The sequence below is a fragment of the Echinops telfairi genome, unplaced genomic scaffold, assembly GCF_000313985.2.
Source record: "Echinops telfairi isolate 266 unplaced genomic scaffold, ASM31398v2 ScPeMD7_7468;HRSCAF=8506_0, whole genome shotgun sequence".
Taxonomy (NCBI): domain Eukaryota; kingdom Metazoa; phylum Chordata; class Mammalia; order Afrosoricida; family Tenrecidae; genus Echinops; species Echinops telfairi.
Window position 1 is genome coordinate 44,508,380 of NW_022111369.1, and position 23,555 is coordinate 44,531,934.

The 23,555-nt window shown below is 36.6% G+C and overlaps 1 protein-coding gene across 1 annotated transcript in view; it reads right to left on the reverse strand.

Moving 5' to 3' along the window:
• Nucleotides 1-23,555, reverse strand: part of USO1 (USO1 vesicle transport factor) — a 131,750-nt gene that overhangs the window by 45,628 nt on the left and 62,567 nt on the right. Inside the window, exons 2-8 of the mRNA XM_004703383.2 lie at nt 15,005-15,091; nt 14,861-14,925; nt 9,911-9,987; nt 7,707-7,718; nt 2,008-2,108; nt 1,570-1,672; nt 1,155-1,210 (exon numbers count right to left, since the gene is read on the reverse strand). Coding sequence (XP_004703440.1) covers nt 1,155-1,210; nt 1,570-1,672; nt 2,008-2,108; nt 7,707-7,718; nt 9,911-9,987; nt 14,861-14,925; nt 15,005-15,091 — 501 coding nt within the window. The remainder of the gene's footprint in view (nt 1-1,154; nt 1,211-1,569; nt 1,673-2,007; nt 2,109-7,706; nt 7,719-9,910; nt 9,988-14,860; nt 14,926-15,004; nt 15,092-23,555) is intronic.

Sequence of the window (23,555 nt, forward strand, 5' to 3'; positions counted from 1 at the left end):
ACCTTATTTTTTGTAATGGCTGATTTAAGAAAACTGCGTGTGGCTGTTAATTTTGTTTCCTACTCAGGAAAGATGCAGCAGAAACTGTTGTAATGCTGAACACAACTTAGAAGGGCAGCGCTATGGAAAAAACTGAAGTACATGAGTGGTTTTCTCATTTCAAAAAATGTGAAATGTCCATGGATGACAAACCTGAGTTTGGACGCCTGACAACTTCCCAAATAGACAAACATGTCCACTAGTTGTGCATTTAGAGTTTGTTCCACCAGGTCAGCCAGTTAATCAAGCTAGATATTCAGAGGTTCTGAAAAGATTGCATAACAGTGTGGGACAAAAAAGGCCTGATTTGTTGCAAAGGGGGACTGGTTTTGTCACCGTGACAATGCACCTGCTCAGGCAGCCATCTCAGTGCACCAGTTTGGGGCAAAAAACAGTTTGCCTCTCATGCCTCAAACACCTGCCCTCACTCTGTGGAACTTCTTTTTGTTTCCATGAATGCAGAGCGACATGAAAGGACAGCGATTTGATAACTTAGAAGAGGTGAAGAAAAAAATGAGGGAGGTGCTGTCAGCCAGCCAAACAGATGAGTTTGAAAAATGTTTCCAAGAATGGAATCACAGATTTCACAAATGTATTAAGTGTTATAGAAAGTACTTTGAAGATAAGAAGGTTGTTTTGAAAAAAAAAAATGTAAATACACAGCTTTGGGGTGGGGTGGGGTGGGGGGATTCTGGATTCTTCTGGGTATCCCCTCATATGCTCTGTAGTTAAGAAAAAAGTATGAAGAAAATCCTTTGAAATCTATTCAGTCAACTAAGAATGAGAATTCCAAATGATATGCTTGGTTATGTTTATACAACTAAACATGCACAGACCTTTCTTCACTCTCTGGGAAGGAGAGGATTCTAAGGACAACAGTTAAGGGGAAATACAACCTTTCAGAAGAAGTAGAAGAAATGCTAAACTTGTGAGAGAAATAAATTCGAATAGCAAAATGGTCTGCTTAACCCAAACCACAAGATAAGACAAAAACAGAAAAACGGTGGCTTTCAATACCAACAACCCTAATTTCTTAGTCTAATTTCCTATACGTCCATAGATCATTTGTAAAGAGGGGGTGCATTCTTGTACTCTTTTTTCCAAATGGTACTTACATCATTACGTATAACTTCCCTGGAATCTGCTAGTAAATCCATCAATCTTGAAACACCTACAAAAAAACAAACGTGAAAAATACAAGCAAGCCAAAAATGCAAATGATAATTCAAATGAAAAATAATTTATTAATAAATCATTTCAGTCTCCCTCTCTAGGAAACAGAGTGTCCTTGTGGTGCTGTCAGGTAAGCATTAGACTGTTAACTGCAAGGTCGGTGGTTCAAACCCATTAGTCACTCTGCAGGAGAAAAATATGGCGATGTGCGCCCACGAAAATGTACAGGCTTGGAAAACTTACATAGGGCTGCTATAAGTAAGAATTCACTTGATGGCATTGGGTTTGGCTTTAGTTTCTCTAGGAAATAGTCCTCATTTTTCTAACAAAATGATATAAAGAAGGTAAATCACTTACCCATGGGGCTGACTAAAATTATTTGCTGCACCTGAGGTCCTAGTTGTTTTAAAAGAGAAGTAAGAAGCTTTACACCAGGCCAGCGGACATGGAAATCAAACTCCTGTAATATAAGAATAAACATTTACAAGTATAATTCATATTTTCAGGATAAACAAAGTGACTCTAAAGAGAAAAAAAGTAATAAAAAAGAAAATAGGAAATATAAACTGATCAAATGGATTAAAATGTAACTGAATGGATGGATAAACGGAATTTTGTAAAATTAGAAATAAATTAAAAACCAGTATTTTAACAGATTACACATTTTTTTGAAACATGCATGCAAATCTCTTGCTACCTTGAAGAGGCATGGATATGTTGCTTCCTCAGTAACACCAGGAAAAGGCAACAAGAAAGCTTACCATAGTGACAAAAATATCCAGATTCCCTATTTACCTCCAATAAAGACAGCAGGAGAGTGACATTTTCTTGCTGCTTAATGAAAATTTCTGTAAACTGACTTCCCAAATCATCACTCTGTCTTGTGGAATTTTCTTCTGTAACATTCAAAGGTAAAAGACTGTCAATATGGTGCTTTATTACCTTAAATTACCTTTTTGTTGTAGGAGCTAAGCAGAAATGATCATTTTCCTGGTATTTAAACAATTCAACAGGATAGCTGGTAAAAATCACAATAAGTGGAAGGCAATTAATGCCTTAAAGTAACTTTCAATGCCATTTCAGTAATTTTTAATTACCAAATGTCTTCAAATAAAAAATATTAAAATTTTCACATGTTCTCAAGGAGAGTTTTAGGTTAAAGTGTTAACTCGTTGGGTGATGGGAAAATATTTTAACTCAAGAATGATGTTTACATTGTTGTATAGATTGCATTGTTGTACAGATTGGTCCGGAAAAAAAAATCACAGGACTCTATCGCTCAGGAGGGTAAAGTTAACTATAAATAAATTATAATTCAAAATCCTTCACCTCCAGAACTCTTGAGGGACATAGAGGTCTTGCTGAGTTATTAAATAATTAAGTTAAAAATGAAACCAACCACCTGCACATTCTTCAATATCTCCTTTAAAAATAACATTATTGTATTGTATATGGAATTATTTAGTAATAAACAAGAATTTGACATTTATTTCTTATTTATTCTTTAAATATTATGTATTTTTTCTTAATGCATAAGTCTTTAGATTTAGATACATTTTTCAACATAGTTTGTCAGAAAAATTTAAATGAAGACTAAAAATTAAAGCAATATTTGTAAGCAAATTATCATTTAAGATCTGCTGTCCCCTCACTCATATTAGGCACTGCTAATTGTAGCATCTGCTAAATGTTTCGAAGCCTTCGCATATTTCTTCAAGCAGTGACTATAAACCAACAGAGTAGGCAGTCAACATCAAACCTACTTATTAATCCTTAAATAATTTGTTTTAAAGGGTCAAAATGGGGAAGGGAAGAGGTAGAAAATAAACAGTAGATGACAGGAAACGCAAAGCAATCCAATAACCATTAGTGGTGACCAGTAACCAGTTACCATAGAGTTGATTCCAATTTAGAGTGACCTAATCCCATCTAATATTCCGTAAGAAAAGATAAAGAGACCCAAACCAGAAAAGAAGTGATTTCCAATATGTTGGGCTGGTTTCTTCTTTAGAAGCGTATTTAAAACTTTTTAGAACTTTCAACTGAGAATTATTTCTCTTAATCATCTCTTGTATCGCTAAAAGAATTGAGTGTTTATGAACCTTAAAATGACACTATTTTTTGTTTCCATTTAAAAAAGCTGCTCTGCACTTGGGCTGGGACTAGTCTGTGGGAGATGCACAGAAAAGAGGCTAAGCAGCAGCAGTCAGGTAAAGGTTGAAGACTACTGACACCACATGGTTCATTTTTATGAAAATAGATGGCAAAGAACTGTCACGCTGCATGGTGGGATTGGGGGGTGGGCAGGGGAGAAACATTCCGATATTTTGGCATGAAAAAGTGAAAGGAGTTGCCCCATTTACTGAGATAAGAAACAAGCTGAGAATGGAGAGAATTAAAAATCTAGTTTTTGAGGGCAGGAGTGAGACACTTGCAGATATCGTGTAGGCAGCTGAACGTAGGTGATCTCTGATTTAAACTGCATTCCAGTGATCATGGACAGGACTGAGCACCGTCTGTTATTGCCCCTCTTTGGGGAGGGTATAACTTACCATTAGTAATATATAATACTGTGATTTTTGCATATAAGGTGCTCTATTACCAGATCATCCTTCTCAGTTAATTATAGTCGCAAGCAATACTGAAATCTGGGTGACCCTGTCATACTAAAGTTATGACAATGAGCGGTGACAGAAACTTAATGCTTTATATATTCAAGTTCCAATTATTAATTGCTGCTTGTAGCTGTTTCTTCTCATTTTGAATTGTGCCCCATCTGCAAATGAAGGTTCTGAAGGCCTGACTCCATCCACATGACATTCAACTCTACTTTGAGAAGGTTGCTCGTCCCCAGTTCAATTTTGAGTGCCTTCTGACCTGAGAGGCTCATCTTCTGGTACTATCTCTGACAATGTTCTGCTTCTATTCAGTAAGTTTTCAGTAATGCCAATGTTTTGATCCTATCCAGTGGCTAATTCCTCTAAAATGGACAGCCTATTGCTTCTTCACAGTCTTGAAGCTCTGTTCACTTCGGGTGGGTCTTTGAAATACCAGTGACATAGCCTTAAGCATCTCAGCAACTAACAAGCCACCATAGTGTGATGAACTGACCGAGAAGTGGTGGTGGGGATATGGTATTAGAGCTTAGATTCTGAACCCCAGGTTTATAGATGGCTATGGTTGACAGGGAAAGCTCAAAACCCATTCACTGTGTCCCCCATTTGGATGAAACCTCTGAATGTCCTCTGACTACGGTCCAGAGAAGGAAAGGCTTGTTATTAGACAGAGTAGTTGTCGGGTGGATGACTGCAGTGAAACTGAGACTAAAATGTTGATGCCTTGTCATTGATTTCCCTCTTGATCCAAGGTATAACGGTTCCAGTTTTAAGATTTTCTGCTTTGTTTTTGACTGAGATTTTTCTCTGTCTCATTTTGTTGTTGAATGAATCCACTTGCTTGTATTTTATTTTTTATGTTTTTTCTGTAGGTAAATACCAGGATAGGTAAACATACGGAGATAAGAATTGGATATGGCAGGGGTGACTGGTGGGAAATGGGATGCTAACAACAATGAGTACATGGAAAAATGTACTGGAACTGATTGCACTGATGGTTGCCCACTTCTTATGACTGTGACTCAACTACTGAAATGTATGATATATAATTTTACGTCTGTGAAACCCTTACAAGTAAACAAGCTAACTTAACACAATAGCCCAAGAGTAATATGTGTTTCAGCCACTCAGAACCTTTAATCAACGAAAGAAAGAAAATATCTAGGAAAGTAAAGAACTGGAGAATACAGGTGTGTGATTATCTGTGTTTCTGATCATCTGGATTGTGTCACATATATTATGAGTACATACTGTGGATATAGAAAAAAAGTGTCTACTAGAAAAAAGTAAAAAAAAAAAAATCATAGCATTTAAGTTCATTTTCACACCCTATACTTACCACAGGACAAAGATGAGGCTATCGACTCCCACAAAGATTTACAGCTTCAGAAACCCTATACAAGGTCACGGAGTAGAACAGACTTGATGGCAGTGTGCCTGGTTTGCTGGTTTATAGGAGTCCTAGTGGTGTATGAGTTAAGAATTGGGCTGCAAACCATAAGGCTGATGGTTTAAATTCACCAGCTGCTCCGTGGGGAAACGATAAGGCTTTCTGTTCTCAGAAAGATTTAGCTGCAGAAACTCCACAGGACTGTTCTACTGTGTCTGACAAGGCCACTATGAGCCAGAACAGATTCGACTGCAGTGGGCTGCCAGGTGCCCCAAACAGGCCACAGCCTGGGAATGGCAGATGCCTACATTCTTACAAGGTGGGCGTCTATACTTGGCTGAGCTTCTTTATTTTTCTCAGGCCAGAAAAGAGCAAGCTCCACTGATGAAGCAGAGCTAAAGGAAGTCTCGACAATTAAACGACCCAAATCTCTGAAAGGGCCTTATTTCTCTTGTGGTAAATACAGTCGAGATGACGCTCACAGATAAAGAAGATTTTATTCTGGCTACTGAGAGACTCTCTAGTAGGTGAACTCAGGGACCGATGGCCCTGGTCCAGTATCAGAACTAATGGCTGAATTCTGAAAGCCAGGAGTGTAGCTTAACATGGAAATTTGCTAAGTTCTTTGATTACCATTTTATGGCTGTGAGAGGCATATGCATGTAATTTAAAACTATAGTAAAATATAATCACTAATAGCCTGCAATAAGCATTTCCTGAGAAAACTTTATTTTTTAGTAAAATGATCCTTTACTGTAGGATAAATTTAAACATAAAATAATATAAAAATCAAACCACTCCTTGTTATCATAGTGAAAATAAACGTTTTGCGAAAGTCCATATATACCTCTTAGGGGCCCTGTGGTACAGTCGGTTATGATTTGGACTGGTCACAGTTAAGAACCACCAGCCCCTCAACAGGAGAAAGATGGGGCTTTCTGCTTCTGTAAAGAGTTTGACAGTCTCAGAAACCCAGGGGCAGTTCTACCCTGTCTTACAGTATCACTAAGAGTCAGATTTGACTAGGTAACAGTGAATTTGGTGGAGGGGGTTGGTGTTGTTTACATACCTCTGGAAATGGTTTCTATGCCTGCTTGTAACTAAACTTGATACATTTATCCTTAAAATGAGTTTATAATTAAAAACAACCTGGATCTTCTCAGTGGGAACTTGTCTCCAAACCAAGAGGGTAATTATTTTATGAACAACAAAATTATATTAGAGAAATAAATACACTAATAGTCTTGAGTTCTAACTCAGACTACAGGGATATCAAGTAACCTTTTTTTAAGAAACACTGTGGCCAACTACAGTTTAAAACATTTTTTATAAACTAGTAGTTTATTGCATTAAAAGTATATTGTAAGATTTAAGATATAATCTAGTCAGAAAGATATAAAGAAATTTTAGCCAATCAGAAATCTATGGAATACTATTTTCTATTTTCTTTAAATTTCTGTTCTTACTTAATGTATGATACTATGCAAGCTGGATAACTTCTGGGCTTCTATCTTTTCATTTTTAGGGACAGAATAATATCACCTACCTCACAGGCTGCTACAAAGATTAGAGACAATGCACACAAAAACACTGTGCACTTTAAAGCTTCATCACATAAGAATAATCACACAATAAAAGACATATGAACTACTTACTGATCTATACTACCTGCCAAGGAAATAGCTTAGTGTAACAAAAGCCAACGCATATTGCTCTGTTATTTTCTGATTTCAAACAAAGAGCTCAAACACCACAAAAGAAACATTAATATGTTAGTTTGTTTTGTTAGTTTGTATTTAAGCATACACAGCTTTATTACGTTATTATTTAAGCTGTACTTTAGATAACGGTATTTTCTTCATCTTAAAAAAGTGAAGCAATTCAGGAAAATTGGTAAGAAAAAATAAAATAAAACTTGGTTTCTAATAAATTGATTAATAAAAAAAAACAACAACTTGGTTTCTTTAATAACAAGGGAGAGAATCATCAACGTTAAAAGTAAATGGACATGAAACAGACCACCAGAAAAGAAATATAATGGGTGAGTTCTAAGAATAAGTGTCAAAAATGTAAGTAACCAGAATATTATTGTGCATGCATTATTTTAAAGGGACAATATCAACACATACATTCTTGTGAATGTATATGGGTGAATATGTATACATACCTATGTATACATATTTAACTATTGCTTTTACTTTTAAATGAAATGCCTCATTTTTTTTCTAGGAAATGCCCACAGATTATCCCACAAGAGAAAACGTTTTAATTTTATTAAAACGTATTTTCTATGTTCTGGAAATTGAACAAATATAGAGCCATGGAAGTAATAGCAATATAAGATTATTAAATATTCCTCTTAAATTCAGGAATTCCTTTACAGTGCAAGAAATTTCAACAGCTAGAAGAAATATCACTTGACAGTGTCCTTTTATATGAAGATAAATTATACCTAGAAACATCATGCATATGAAAATGCAATCTTTTACCTTCACCATCATCTGAAAGGGTAGACAAAAATAAATAAATAGAAAGTGGGTGATCAAGAAAATGATTTCTTATGTAGTAGTATACAATAAAAAATTAGTTTAAAAATGTCAAATACACCATATAATCTCATGGTGGAGGGGATTCTTTCATTTTAGTAAAATATCAGATATATCTTAAAAAACAGCATATGGTCTGTTTTCAGGGCCATGTGACAGATTTATCATTAAAGGGTTATAAAATACAGCTAAAGAAAGAACTCTAAAATGAGTTCAACATGCCAGCTCAGAATTACCTTTTGATGGAATAGTAAAGAAAAAAATATTAGAATCGACACTTCACAAATATCTAGCTTTTCTTAAATTGATTATTCCAAAATGAGTATATTTTCAGAAGAAAATCTAAATTTCTAATTTGGTCTTCCCTAGAAAGAAACGATTCTACCATGTTTTATATAAACATTATTTTACTCAATCTTAGCCAACATTTCTTGGGGAATTAAAATTTAAAAGCCCAAATAAAAAAAGAGAAGCAAAAACTTGATAAACATATATGAAAGGAAGACCATCTGATAAAAGTTTTGCTGTTAAATGTTTGATTAAACAGAAAAATTATCCACAACATCTCCACTAACTGGAAAAAAAGTTTAATTTGGCGTCTGAAACAACTAAGGAAGCAATCAAATCAATCAATAAGAAAAAAGTGAGGACAAAGTATTTTCTTAAAAATAGGGACTTTCTCATTTTCTCTCACCTGCTAAATGATTTTTTCTTTACAATGTGCTCTTGGGTGCACTGCAACTAAGTGCTCTCATGCGGCCCATCCCTATTTTCTCACTTGGTACCAAATCATGCTCACAAAAGAGCTATCCCTCCTGAGGAATTCATCAAGTAGAGTTGCAAGCAAAGTCTCAAATAGAAACTTTCAAGGAAAAGGCTCTCTGAAAGGCTAAGGCATTGTGACTTCCGACACAAAGCAGCTCCAAGTCAGACTCGCTGCCATCAAGTCCATTAAGGCTCACGGGACCCAACACGGCAGAGTAGACCGGCCCCTGTGGGTTTCCAAGGCTGCAAATCTTATGGGAGTAGAAAGCCTCGTCTTTCTCCCATGGAGCAGCTGATAGTTTTGAACTGCTGACGTTATGGTTAGCACCTCAACATGTCACCCACTATGTACCAGGGCTAGTTTATATGACTAGTATTCTGTAATACCCATGGGAGTAAATATTTACATATACTTCTGCAGTTTTTATTTTAATAAAATAGTTATGATCAACATATTACCTCTACTTCTTTTTGTATTTTTCTTGTCTACTCAGAATTTGTAAAGGTCACTTAATAATTCTAAATTAGACTGATGAAAGTCATGACCCTATCCATTTTTCTGACTTTCTAGAACAGTGAAAAACCCAGCATGTCCTACTGCATACGCCAATTCCGTCTGAGGGCTGCATTCTTCAACAGCACTGTGGAACGCCACCCCGTGCATCTGTTTATGCAATCTACTCAGCAAAATGTGTACACACCTCCAATCAAGCGTTTCACATACGGATAATAGAATAAGTTTAAGATAAAGACTATCATCCTTTAAGTATTCAAGCAATTTAAATGAGAAAAATAAAAATGCACTAAATAAATGTATAGATTTCAATCTGTTTCACATCATCTAGCATCAAGCAAACCTAAAGAAAAAATTTCCCCAATTTAATAATAAATTTTTGCTTTGTATGAATTAACATAATCCTATGTAAGAGTTTAAGAATCTATTAGAACATGAATCCTCCAACTTCATACCAGGAAATAAAACGCAAAAGAAAAAAATCATGGAAAAATCAAATGAAAAGAAAATGGAATTTTTCAATGAATTTTATTCATATTTTTAAAAGTTTGTTTTTTAATCAATAGTCAAAGATGATTACTTAGAAATTGATAATATTCATACTATTTAACTAAAACTAAATACAAAAAGAAGAAAAATATATCCCAGGAAAGGAAAATTTAATTGTATCTCAAATTCAAATCAAACGCAAAGCAATCATCTCAAAGATATTTTTCTAGGAATAAGCCCATGTCCTCACTTTATAGATTTAAAAAAGGCATAACAAAATAAACAAAAAACACAACTTATAAGTTTATAAAAATTCACGATGCTGTTAATTTTATGTACAGAAAATCTATTAACATAGTAAGAATACGTGGAAACGTACCTACTTCTTCTTCATCATCATTAGCTATTACATTATATAGTGTGTCCAAAGCATAACCAATTATTTCAGAATCTGACCTAGAAAAAAGAAATAATTAAACTTACACACTGTTGGTTTGACAGTAAACTTTTACAATTTTTTTTCCGAGAATTATTTGACAATACTATGTAAAATCTTAATTCCATTTATTAAAACAGCATACAACATGAAAAGCATGTGTGAGAGTAGAGTATACCTATAGTAGTGAGAAACTCGAAGCAATCTATATGTCAAAAATATATAGTTCAATTATAATAAATCTATATATGATGCATGAGAGTAACGAGGGCACTCACCGCAATGATTAATCAATGTATAACCTCTCACCCCGGGAGACACACAGAAACGTGGGTGAGGGAGAGAGCAGATGATGTAAGATATGAAAATAATAATAAAGGGTTCTCAAGGGTGGGAGGGTGGGGGAAGGAGGGGAAAAAAGAGGAGCTGATACCAAGGGTTCAAGTAGAAAGAACATGTTCTGAAAATGATGATGGCAACAAATGCACAAATGTGACTAATACAGTTGATGTAAGGATTGTTATAAGAGCTGTAAAAGCCCCCAATAAAATAATTTTAAAAGGAGAGAAATGAAAAATTATGTGTTTTCAAAGGATGCTAATGACATAGTATTATAACAATCCATGATAATGCTATTGGAAAATAGAATACAAAATATAATGTACTGAATGATCCTGTTTAGCAAAAAAATACATATCTAAATACGATTAGGGAAGTCCAGTTACTACCAGTGTTACCCCAATTTATGAACCAACCACTAAAGACACTGATGAAGAATTCTCCCAACTTCTAGGACCCCTGGTGGCATAGTGGGTTACAAGTTGGGTTTCCCACCCCAAGATCAGTAGTTCAAAACTACCAGCAGCTCCACAGGAGAAAGATGAAGGTTCCTTGCTCCTATAAAGATCTGCAGCCTTGGAAACCCAGAGCAGTTCTCCTCTGTCCTATGAGTTGAAATCGACTTGATGGCAATGTTTTGTTTTGTTGTTTAGTCTAAAACTAGCCAAACATGTCATCTAGATGCACTGGTAATTATTGGCAATTAGAAAGCAAAAGTTGGGAACAAAAATGAAGGAACAGTAGTTGAAAAATTGGTTTCAGTGAAAAATAAGAAGTTAGAGTTTGCATATAGAATTTTTCTAGACCAATTATCTCTTCATTGCAAACATCTTTTATCAACAACATAAACAGCAATGCTGACAATGCTAGATGGTAGACAAAGGAATCAAACTGCCTGTATCTATGGGAAGAGACAATGGAGAAGCTCAGTGTCAGCAGCCAAAGGGAGGCCAGGGGCTGGCTGTGAAGCAAACCAACAATTACTCATACAAAAACTCGGGGTGAAGTTGAAGAAAATTAAAGCAAGTCCACAAGAACTAAATACATCCTTGAATATATTCCACTTGAATTTCTAGAACATCTTAAGAACAGATCTGCCAAACTGAACACGAATAACGGAAGACATGACCAGCTGTGGGATGATATCAACATATCATACATGAAGCAAAAGGTCATTAAAAAGCCAAGCAACATCATCATACATAAAGAAAGCAAAAGGTCATTAAAAAGCCAAGCAAGAAAGGAAAAAAGGATCAAAGTGGATGTCAGAAGAGTCTCTGAAATTTGCTCTCGATGGTAGAACAGCTAGAGGAAATGGGAGAAATGATGAAGTAGAAAAGCTGATGAGAAAATTTCAAAAAGCACTTTGAGAAAACAAAGTGGAATATAAAAATGAAATGTGCAAAGACCTAGAGCTAGAAAGCTAAAAAGGAAGAATACATATCTCAAGCTCAAAGAACTAAAAATTTCAAGCCTTAAGTTGCAATACTGAAGGATTCTAAGGACAAAATATTAACCCATGAAGCATCCAAAAAAATAAAAGACGAAAAAATGAAGTCACTGTACCAAAAAGAACATACAGACATTTCAAAAAGTAGCATGTGATCAAGAACTAATGGTACTGAAAGAAGTCCAAGGTGCACTGAAGACAATAGTGAAAAACAAGGCTCCAGGAATACCAATTGAAATGGTGTTCAACAAGATAATGAATAATAACAGAATACCAATTGAAATGGTGTTCCACAGGCAATGAAGCACTGGAAGCACTCACTCACCTATGCCAAGAAATGTGCAAGACAGCTATCTGGTCAATGAACTGGAAGAGATCTGCTCATTCTAGAGAAAGTTGGCCCAACAGAGTGTGAAAACTATCAAACAAGATGATTAATATGTCATACAGTAGGATTTTGTTGAAGATCATTCAACAATGGTGGCAGTAGTACATTAACAGGGGGCTGCCAGAAATTCAAGTGGATTCAGAATGGATGACATTGCTGACATCAGATGAATTTTGGTTGAGAATACCAGAAGCATGTTTATTTATGTACTTACTGACAATGCAAAGGCATTCAAATGTGTGGATCATAACCACCTATGGATAACATTGAAAAGAATGGCAATTCCAGAACATTTCATTGTTTTCATGTAGAACTTGTACATGGACCAAGAAGCAGTCATTTGAGCAGAATAAGAGAGCACTGAGTGGTTTAAAATCAGGAAAGGGAAGGGTTGTGGGGAGGAGACAGCCAGTCAGGGTGCGATATAGCAAAGATGAAACATACAACTTTCCTCTAGTCCCTAAATGCTTCCTCCCCACCCCCACTATCATGATCCCAATTCTACCATACAAATCTGGCTAGACCAGAGGATGTAACTCATACAGATAGGAACTGGAAACACAGGGAATCCAGGATGGATGATCCCTTCAGGACCAGTGGTAAGAATGGCGATACCAGGAGGGTAGAGGGAGGGTGGAGAGGAGAGGGAGAACCCATTACAAGGATCTACATATAACCTCCTCCCTGGGGGATGGACAGCAGAAAAGTAGGTGAAGGGAGACTCAGACAGCATAAGATATGACAAAATAATAATAATTTATAAATTATCAAGGGTTCATGAAGGAGTAGGGAGGGAGGGGGAAAATGAGGAGCTAATACCAAGGGCTCAAGTAGAAAGCAAATGTTTGGAGGATGATGAGGGCAATGAATGTACAAATGTGCTTTATACAATTGATGTATGTTTAGATTGTGATAAAAGTTGCATGAGTCCCTAATAAAATGATTAAAAATAATAATAATAAATAAATAAAATCAGGAAAGGGGCGCATCAAAGTCGCATCCATTCACAATACTGATTTAATCTGAATGCTGAGCAGAAAAATCTGAGATTTTAGACTACATGGCGTCAGGATTGCAGGAAGGCTTATTGACAACCTGAGATGAAGAGATGACACAATCTGGCCTGCTCAAAGTGAGCAGAATTTGATGCACTTCCTGAAGATCAAGGACAGCAGGCTTCATTACAGATTACTACCCAATGCAAAGAAAATCAAAATCTTCACAACTGGACCAATAGACAATATCATGATAAGTGGAGAAAAGACTGAAGTTGTCAAGGATTTCATTTTGTTTAGGCTCACAATCAATGCTTATGGAAGCAGCTATCAAGAAATCAAATGGCACAGTGCATTGAGCAAGTGTGCTGCCTCTTTAAAGTCACTTTGAGGACTAAGGTGTGTTGAACCCAAGTCACAATATTTTCAATTGCTTCATATGTTAAAAGTTCGAAAATGAAAAAGACCCCAAAAGAATTGATGCATTTGAGTTAGTGTTGGCAAAGAAAGTAGTGTGGGGATTGCTGGAAGAACTAACAAATCTGTCCTGGAAGAAGTACAGCCATAATGTTCCTGAGGAACAAGGCCCATGAGACTTCATCTCATATATGTTGGACAAGTTATCAGGAGAGGTCACAGTCCCTGGAAAAGTACATCATGAGTGCTGAGGGACAGCCCAAAGGAGGAAACCTCTGCAGGAGGCACGCTGACACACAGGAAGAAGTGCTGCTACAATGGTTCCAACAGAACAACAACTGTGAGGATGCACAGGGCTGGGAAGTGTTTGGCTCCACTGTACAAGAGTCACTTTGAAGTGAAACAGACACCGCAGCACCCAACGGCAACAAGGAAATTATTTGATATAGCTCCTTTTAAAACTAATTCTCCTCCTACTTAAGAACTATACGCAGTAACTTGCTTGTCAGAATACATTGTGGCAGCGCTGATAACATGTCAGTTCTGAGACAGACCACAAAAAGCACTGCGACTTTTTGTGATCCTAAGTCGCTCTAGGAAAAGCCAGCTGCCAGAACCTAAGAGTGGTCCAGTCACGCTATGGACAACGACTACACGTAGAGGACTCGAGGCCTCCTGCTCATCACAATGTGAGTGAGCCCCTTAGACTCAGACTCTCCAGCCCCAGTCGAGACTTCAGATGGCTACAGTCCTGGATGGCATCTTGAATACAACCTCATGAGACCCTGAGCAGGAACCACCCAACTGAGCTGCTCGGGGATTCCGAATCATAGAAACTGCTGTGCTAATTAGTGTATATTATTTTGAACCACTAAGTAGTAAGGTAGCCTAACATTTGCCGTTATTTTTCTCCATTTAATAGAAAGATTTATTGATAAAATTTTAAATATATCTATATTACAAAATTTCTGCCTTCCCAACAATTTCTGTATGTATGATTCAGAACCACTGATCATATTCTGAGTTGTGCAACAGCTTTCACAGTCCTTACCAACGTATTTCACCAGCATTCACATAAACTCAAGATTCATCTTATTTTTACATAGTCCCAGAGATCATTTGTCCTGTTGCTGAGCTTAGTACAATAATACACACTATATGTCCAATATAAATTCATTGAAATAAGTGAAAAGAACATTTTAATAGCCTTAATATGCTAATTTTGTCTGAAATTATGACAGTGAAACTAAAATCAGATGAAATGTTAAGAAAAATTAAGACAAATAATAGAACAAGAAACTTACCGATCTGTTTGTAAAACATGGATAAGATGTTCCATAGCCTGGATGCCCACTTCCAAACGATATTTCTACGTATAAAAAGGAAAGGTGTTACGAAAGTAATTAATATCCACGTTCAGCAGCTTAGTTATTTATAAAGTATTATACCTTAGACAATGACTTGAGAGCACGGACAGCATTTCTCCGATCATCCAACAAAGTAGATGAAGCTACTCGGTCACAAAGCTTTTGAATCTGCAAAGGAAAAATGGAATAGCTTTATTAAAAAGAACAAAAGAGAAATCAATTTCTTTTCCAAATTTATACCATTAAGTATTGAGGTAGCTTAAAATCTGCAGTTACTTTTTTCCATTTAATAGAAAGTTTTATTGTGATAAATTTCAAAACATATCTATAACAAAACTTCTGCCTTCTCAACAATTTCTGTATGTATGATTCAGTATCACTGATTATATTAAATTAAAAATTAATTTAGAAAGTCAACAACAGGATGTCTCAGAAAAGTTCTTTCATAAATTGAAATAACTATCTAGGTAGAGTATAATTTCATTATAGAGGTCAGGCACATTTTGGGGGGACTTCAAAAATGGGAAGGGGTAGAGGGAATGTTAAATAAAATTGTCATATAAAATGAGCAATGAAGAAAAATCCTTAGTAGAACTAACGCTTCTTAAATATTCCTATTATTGCTGTTTAAATCAAAAGAGAGAATAAGAATAATCCCCTAGGATATGGTAGAAAACAGAACTCCAAAGAAAACCCTGAGTCAATCATGTCTCATGACAACACTAGAGGGCAGGGCAGAACTGCCCTTTGGGTTTCCAAGGCTATAAATCTTTATGGGAGCAGACAGCCTCATTCCAGAGGAGCAGCTGGTGGGTTCAAACTGCAGACCTTGCAGTGAGCAGTCTCATGTGTAACCCACTATGCCACCATGGCTCCTTTAGAAAACAGAAAATTGTAAAAAATAACAATAGTTGTTTACACACCAACTTTATCCATTTCCATTATGTACGTGCACAAGAAAAGTCAAAATTGCATATTAAAAATTTTAAGTTTCAATAAGCATGCCTAAGATCCTATTCATATGAAATGTCCAGAATAAGGAAATATACAGAGACAGAGGGAGACGAGAGGTGGTTTTCCCAAACCCACTGCCATCAAGTTGACTCCACATAGAGCAATCCGATACTGGGTTTACAAGACTGTACATCTCTACAAGAGCACATAACCTCGTCTTTCTCCAGTAGAGCAGCTGAAGGTTGGGCGAACGGTAACTATAGGAGGGGATGACAGCTAATATGCACATGATGAAAATGTTCCAAAATTATAGTGGTGAAGGTTTGCACATATCGTATACTTTAAAGGGGTAATTTGTATGACTTGTGAGTTAAATCACGAAGTTATAAAAAATAACAAAACTCAATATGTGAGCATATTTAGAACTCAAGAAACTGACGTGCAAACAGAGTAAACCCACAAACTCAAGGATTATGACGTTCTGATATATCTCAAGCTAAGTTCTTCCACTAACATCAATAGTTTTCCCATTTCCACACTTAACAAATAATGATTGAAGGGCTTCTAGACATGAAGACCCAGTAGGCTCATAGTTTGATACAAGTTCCTCCACACCATTCAGAGGCGGTGCTATGTCCTGAAGTTCAGGTCCTGCAGGAGACTGACTACGAATGCTCCACGGAAGATGGAAAGTCCAAATCTAGAACCAGTGCTTGAGATCTAAGTGTAGGTAAAAGCATTCATAATGTCGATGGTAAACTACTAGAAAAAAAAAAAGCAAGCATTATAAAAGATCCGAGTAGAGGAAATTACAATCTTAAGAAAACCCTATTTTGGCCTCAGAAATTCTTCTAGCTAAGAGTAATGGGGCTCATGTTTTCAAGAGATAAGTCACTTTTCTAATAGTTTGAGAAAAGTAACAATCAGTTATTTAATAAAGAGAAAATTAAATTGTGACCATTTTTGAAAACTGATCAAACTAATTTGAAAGTAGTTTTTGAGATTAAAATATTTTCTAATTAGGATTAATAACATAAAATAAATCCAAACATTGGTTACTACATTCTGCAGTATAAAAAAATGCAAATTTAAAAAATGTAAATTAACACAGAAATCCTGCAGTGCAGAACCTATTAATTTTTACAATTCAGTGTTTCCCACTGATCATAAGAAACCTACGGATCTTTTGTGGGATGCGATAACTCTAAAAACTGTCATTTTGAAAATATCATACTTTAAGTTTTAAGAATAAAATCTTAATGACCTGTTAAAGCTAAAAAAGCAGTTGTTAAAAAAAGTAGTGTAGTGGTTTAAAAAAGTAGTTGTTTTTTTTAAGTAGTTTTTTAGTAGATGTTTACAAGTATTTTCCCCCTTTGGTATGTACTCTCTTTTCATTCTTTTAACAGTCCTTTAAAGAACATTACTTATTTATTTAGCATTAATTGGGAGTTAACACATATATCATACATTCCATAGTTCAATCACGGCAAGCAGAATTGTACAATTGCTACCACAATTAGTTTGCAAACACTCCTTTTCTTCCTGAACGTCATCTTGGCATTGTCTCCCTCTTACTTTCCATCCTCCACCACTTCATTCCCCGCCCCTTGAAACCCTTATTCTACTTGCTGTCCCTATAGGTTCATCAGTCCTGCATTTCATATACCAAAAAACAAAATAACATGTAACACAACTTGACTTCCAATGACATAACACCTCTGAGATACACCCTAATATGAATGAGCAAAAACTACAGAAAATGTTGAAAATCAGATCCGGTCCAGCATGCATCAGAGGGGGATCAACTCCCAAAGTTTCAACAGTTCAAGTCAGATTTACATAAGCCTTTCATCGTCTGTACTCATCTCTCCAACGCCCTCGGGAAGAACATTACTTCAAAATAATTTTTTCCCATTGTGCTTTCAGTGAAGGATTTACACAGCAAACTAGGTTCCCAGTTAACAATATTGGTTACATTTTTCATAATGTGTCAACATTCTCTTACTTCCCTCTGCTTGTTCCATTTCCATTCATCTAGTTTACCAGTGCCTATTATCACCTCTTCTTTGCTTTAAGAGGATATGTTGATTGGCCTCACATCGAAAATTTCAGAACTCAGGGGGATATTGCTGGTTTTACAAGTCAATCTGTTCTTTAGCTAAAAATGTGACCTCTGGGAGTAGTTTCCATAGCTCAGCAATAATCTTGGGGGTTCCTCTGGTCTCAACCAGTCTAATTTTAAGTCTATAATTTTTTTGTTTTGTTTTGGTTTTGTTTCAATTAAATCATTTGGGGGGGCTTGTAAAATTATCATAATCCACACATACATTCATTGTGTCAAGCACTTTTGTACATTTGTTTCCCTCATCATTCTCAAAACATTTGCTTTCTACTTGAGGCCCTGTTATTTGCTCCCCATTTGTTCCCCTTCCTCCCTGCTTCCCCCTCCCCCAAAGTCTACAGTTTTAAGAATTTTCTTCTACAGTATTAGGGTCTATCTATTGTGTCCCTGATCAGAAGGTCAGTGGCTGTAATGAGGCATAATCTAGTTTTTCTGACCCCAGCGTGCTGAGACTGGTTCCTGTGGACTCTCCGTCCTGTTGACTACGTTCATCTTTGAGTTTTGGGTTTCTTTCTTTCTTTCTTTCCTGATCTAGATTGTGTAGAGACCAGTACTACTTACAGCTTAAATGGCTTCTCACAAGCTTTAAGAACCAAGACACCATTGACCAAACCAAGAGGTAGAACATAAACTTTATGAACTACATTATGCCAACTGATCAAGTTGCTCCATGTAATTACGGTCTTCAAAATTAAAGAGCATTATTTTTTAATTTTGATTAACTCCAATTCATCACTTCGTTCTTTTATAGGTTGTGCTTTTGACCCATATCAAAGAAATCTTTGCAAAATCCAAAGTCACAAAGATTCTCGTGTTTGTGTGTGGATTTGCTTTTAAGAAGTTTCCTAATTTTGAGCCTACCATTTAGGATGATGAACATTTTGTTTTTTAATAACAGCTTTACTGAGAGATAATTAATATTCTATAGAATTTTGAATATATGACCCCAAGGTTTTTAGTAGAGTAACAATGTTGCGTAACCATGACCAAAATCAACTTTAGAACATTTTCAACACCTGAAAGAGAAACTGGTGCTCAGTTATTACAGTTAGTGGGTATTAACAGGGCCTGGATGCTACGGGCTCTTCAGGCTCTTCATCAAACTGCCTGAAGTTCTGCTTCCCGTAGAATGTTTGAAAACAGTTTCAGAGAAGCAGAGCTACTTCGGGAGGATCATACAGGTCCAGTGCATCCACAGCAGCCGTTCTCAACCTGTGGTTACGACCTCTTTGGTGGTCGAACAACCCTTTCACAGGGGTCGCCTGATTCATAACAGTAGTACAATTCCAGTTATGAAGTAGTGATGAAAATAATGCTATGGCTGGGGGGCGGGGGGGTGCAGTCATCACCACATGAGGAACTGTATGGGTGGCGGCATTAGGACGATTGAGAACCTGTACAGAGCCACCATGAGTCTTACAGTCCGTGGAACAGCAGACGACATGCATCAGCCCGCTATGGCTTCATGTCACAAGAAGTAGGACTGACTTCAGTTTATCATTCCAGCAGTGGTTCTATTTAATTCAAGTGCTCCATGGACCAATAAATAAATTATAGCTCTTCTTTAGGGGTCAACATTTACTGACTTGCACTAACTGCCACCAATAAAGCAGGCTTTACCATGAAAAAGAAAAAGAAATGTGGTACTCATTCCCCATTTTCTGCCCAAACAAGATGTGGTAAGGTACATCCATATGGTATGGTTGAATACTATTCAACCATAGTTCATAAAAATAAACAAAATGCTGCTTCATGCTACAATGTGAACAAACTTGGAAAGCATTATGCTACATCAAAGGAGATGGACCAATTACTGCATGATTTTATTTACATTAAATATTTACTGTAAGAGTTCATTCTTATGAAATGTCCAGAATCAACATGACAGGAAGACAATCATGGCTGCCTGGGACTGAGGAATTTTGGGGGAGAGCAGATTGAGGAGTAGGAGCTAAAGAGCATATGTTTTTTATGGGCTGATGAAAAGATTCTAAAAACTAATGTGGTGATGGTTATACACTTGATTAGTTAAAAAAGAAAACCAACAAATTGTACACTTTAAGTGGATGAATTCTATGACATGTGAATTACATTTCAACAATGCTGCTACTCACATCCTGTAAAAAAGTTTATCTCTGGACTCTTCTATTTTATTGATTTATGTATCCTTTTGTCTATATTGTATTATCTTAATGACCTGAATTATAATTCTTGAAATAAGATAGTGTTAGAATTTTTGCATGTATATTTTATGAAGGACAATGAAAAACTTAATATTTAGTATAAGACAATACAGGTTCTATAGAACATAATTTTGAAAATGCTACATTTTTTAAGTCTAAAAACTGGTGGGTAAGGCCATAAAATTACCATTGATGTAATCCCTACTGAAGTTGAGATCTTGAATGATTTGGCATTTTCCATTTTACACCAACATCTTGACCTAAGCAAGCTTTTGGCTAGATGAATGGCAAAAGTATTTTTCTAGCATCAACCAGCTCAAAGAGATGATCTTTCTTCCCATCAGTCTTTAAGCAAGATCTAAACCAATGAAGATGACTTTATGGATTCAACTAATAAAACTGTAATTGGGGATGAGTGCTGGATTTACCGAGATGATGCCAAGAGTAAGGGCCAATCAAGACAATGGTTGCTGAGGGGATCTGCTAGCCTGTTAAATTCAAGGCAGAGAGGTCAGTTCAGAAGGTTATGGGGACTGTTTTTTTGAGAATCCAAAGGGGATGTGCACACACACACACACAAGAGACTTTCAAACAGTTCATGGAAAAATGGAATTAAAAAATAATAAAAATTTTCTATGAACTTTTAGAAGTCCCTTGTATACATAACATACATACAGTATATAACTAACTATATATGTGTTTATGAATGTGGTATGCTAAAATCTCATTTACAGAACCTTAGTAAATACTAATTTTAAAAATTAGTATTTTCATAATAACAAAATAACATCAAACTACAAAAGATCTTAGGGTACTTTTTTTTTTAAAATAAGACAAAATCTAGGTAACATAATATTAATTAAAGTATACTTTTCAATAGTATTATTCATGGTTCTGCATATCCAGCACCTCTACTTAGTTTCAAAGCACTTTTATCACCCCAACGGAAAGCCCAGTTAAGCAGTCTATGTATTCAACCCAGTTATGTCTATCACCACTCCTCTCAGACCCTGTCACCCAAGGAGCTGATACCAAGTAGGAAAAAATGTTTTGAAAAGGATGACAACACATGTAAAAATATGACTGACACAATGGATGTATGGATTGTTATATGAGCTGTAAGAGCCCCCAGTAAAAAAAAATTTTTTTTTTAAAGGCAGTGAGAAAAGCAGAGAGAGGTAAAAAGACACTAAGTCACATGAAGACAGTCCAGGAGCAAAAGCCAGGCAGGCGCAGGAGACCAGGACCTTCCTCCAGAGCTGGCCCAGCGAGTAAGTCTCCTGACCAGAGCCAACACTTAAACTGTGAGAAAAGAAATTTCTGTTTGGTAAAGGAACCCATTATGATATCTGCTACAGCAGCACTAAGACACAACTCTCAAATGACGGTTACTATTTAGTGAATATACAATAATGGTTCGGGAGCCATGGTGGCCTAGTGGTTACGCATGGGACTGCAATCTGTTGAGGTAAACAGTTCGAACCACTAGCAGCTCCCAGGGAGAAAGGCGGGGCTTTCCTCTTCCATAAACAATTACAGACTCCGAAACCCACAGTTCAACCTGTCCTATAGTGTCCTTGTGAGTTTGGTTTTGAGTTTACAGTTGTTCAAAATGTACTCTCAAAATGTTGACAGAGAAAATGGCTATTAAATATGTGAAGAAATGGCATGGCCCATGTCTGACTTCCTCGGACTACAGGAAAAAATGGTTATTTTATAAGTTTTCATCTAGAAAAATATACCCTATATAACAGTGTGTACCTAAAATCAAGCAGAAGAACTGTGATGCAGCGGATTACTCAATAATAGCTCTTCTAGCCAGAGTCTGTAACAGCTACTGTGTTAGTCCGGGTAGACTACAGAAACAAACCCAGGGAGACTCATGTGTAAGAGAAAGAGTTTTATATACAAGAGCAATTGAATACTGAGAAAACATCCCAGCCCAGTCCAGATCAAGTCCATAAGTCCGATATTAGCCCATAGGTCCGATACCAATCTATAAAGTCCTCTTCTGACTCACACAACACATGCAATGATGTCAAATGCAGGAAGATCAGAGCCCAGCATGTGAAAAGTCTTGTGGATCCAGTGGCGGTGGAAACGTCTCAGCACTGGTGTAGGTCTCCTCCAGCTCCAGTGCTGTCTGCTTCAGAGTAGCTCCATCAGGCTCGTCATCAGTCATGTCTCACAGGGAGTGAGCGAGTGTCCCGTGAGTTGTTTTTCTCCTTAACAGCTCCAAATGAGGTCATCAAGTTGCAACCTGATTGAAAGGCTAAACTTCACCCCTTCACTCTTAAGTCTCAAATTGACAACAGATTATGTAACTACCACAGCTACCAAATGACTTTTTCCTGATGGGAAAAAGAGAGAAGGTGAGAGGAAGAAGCTGATAGGATTATATGACTATTGTTGTTAGGTACCATCGAGTCAGTTCTGACTCATAGTAACCCTATGTACAACAAAGAGAAACACCTTCTGGTCCTGCACCATCCTCAAAATTGTTCTTTGAGCCCACTGTTGCCGCCACTGCGTCAATTTATCTTGTCCAGTGTTCTCTTTTCGCTGCCCCTCTACCCTACCAAGCATGATGTCCTTTTCCAGGAAATGATCTTTCCTGATAACACGTCCAAACTATGTGAGAATGAAGTTTCACCATCCTTACTTCTAAGAAGTATTCTAGCAGTACTTCTTCCAAGACAGATTTGTTTGCTCTTTTCCAATCCATGGTACTTTCAATTTTCTTTGCAAATACCATAATTCAAACACATAGATATTCTTCGGTCTTCCTTATTCAATGTCCAACTTCTTTCACACACATGAGGCAACTGAAAATACCATGGCTTGGTCAGATGCACCTTAGTCCTCAAAGCGTCTCAAGAGTTTAAAGAAAGTAAATTTACTCAATGCAAGGCATCTTTTGATCTCTTGACTGCTGCTTCCATGAGCATTGATTGTGGATCCAAACAAGATGAAATCCCTGACTTCAATCTTTTCTCTGTTTATCATGATACTATCTACTGGTTCAGTTGTAAGGATTTTGGGTTTCTTTGTGTTGAGATGTAATCCACATTGAAGGCTGTAATCCTGGATCTTCAACAGCAAGTGCCTAAATCCCTTGACACTTTTGACAAGCAACGTTGTGCCATCTAGACTGAAGATTGTTAATAAGTCTTCCTCTAATCCTGATACAGCATTCTTCTTCATATAAACTTTCTTGATTTGCTCAGCATATAGATTGAATAAGTATGGTGAGAGAATACAACCCTGTCATATACCTTTCCTGATTTTAAACCATGTAGTAGTCCCTTTTTCTGTTTGCACAACTTCATCCATGTACAAGTTCTGCACGAGCACAATGAAGTCCTCTGGGATT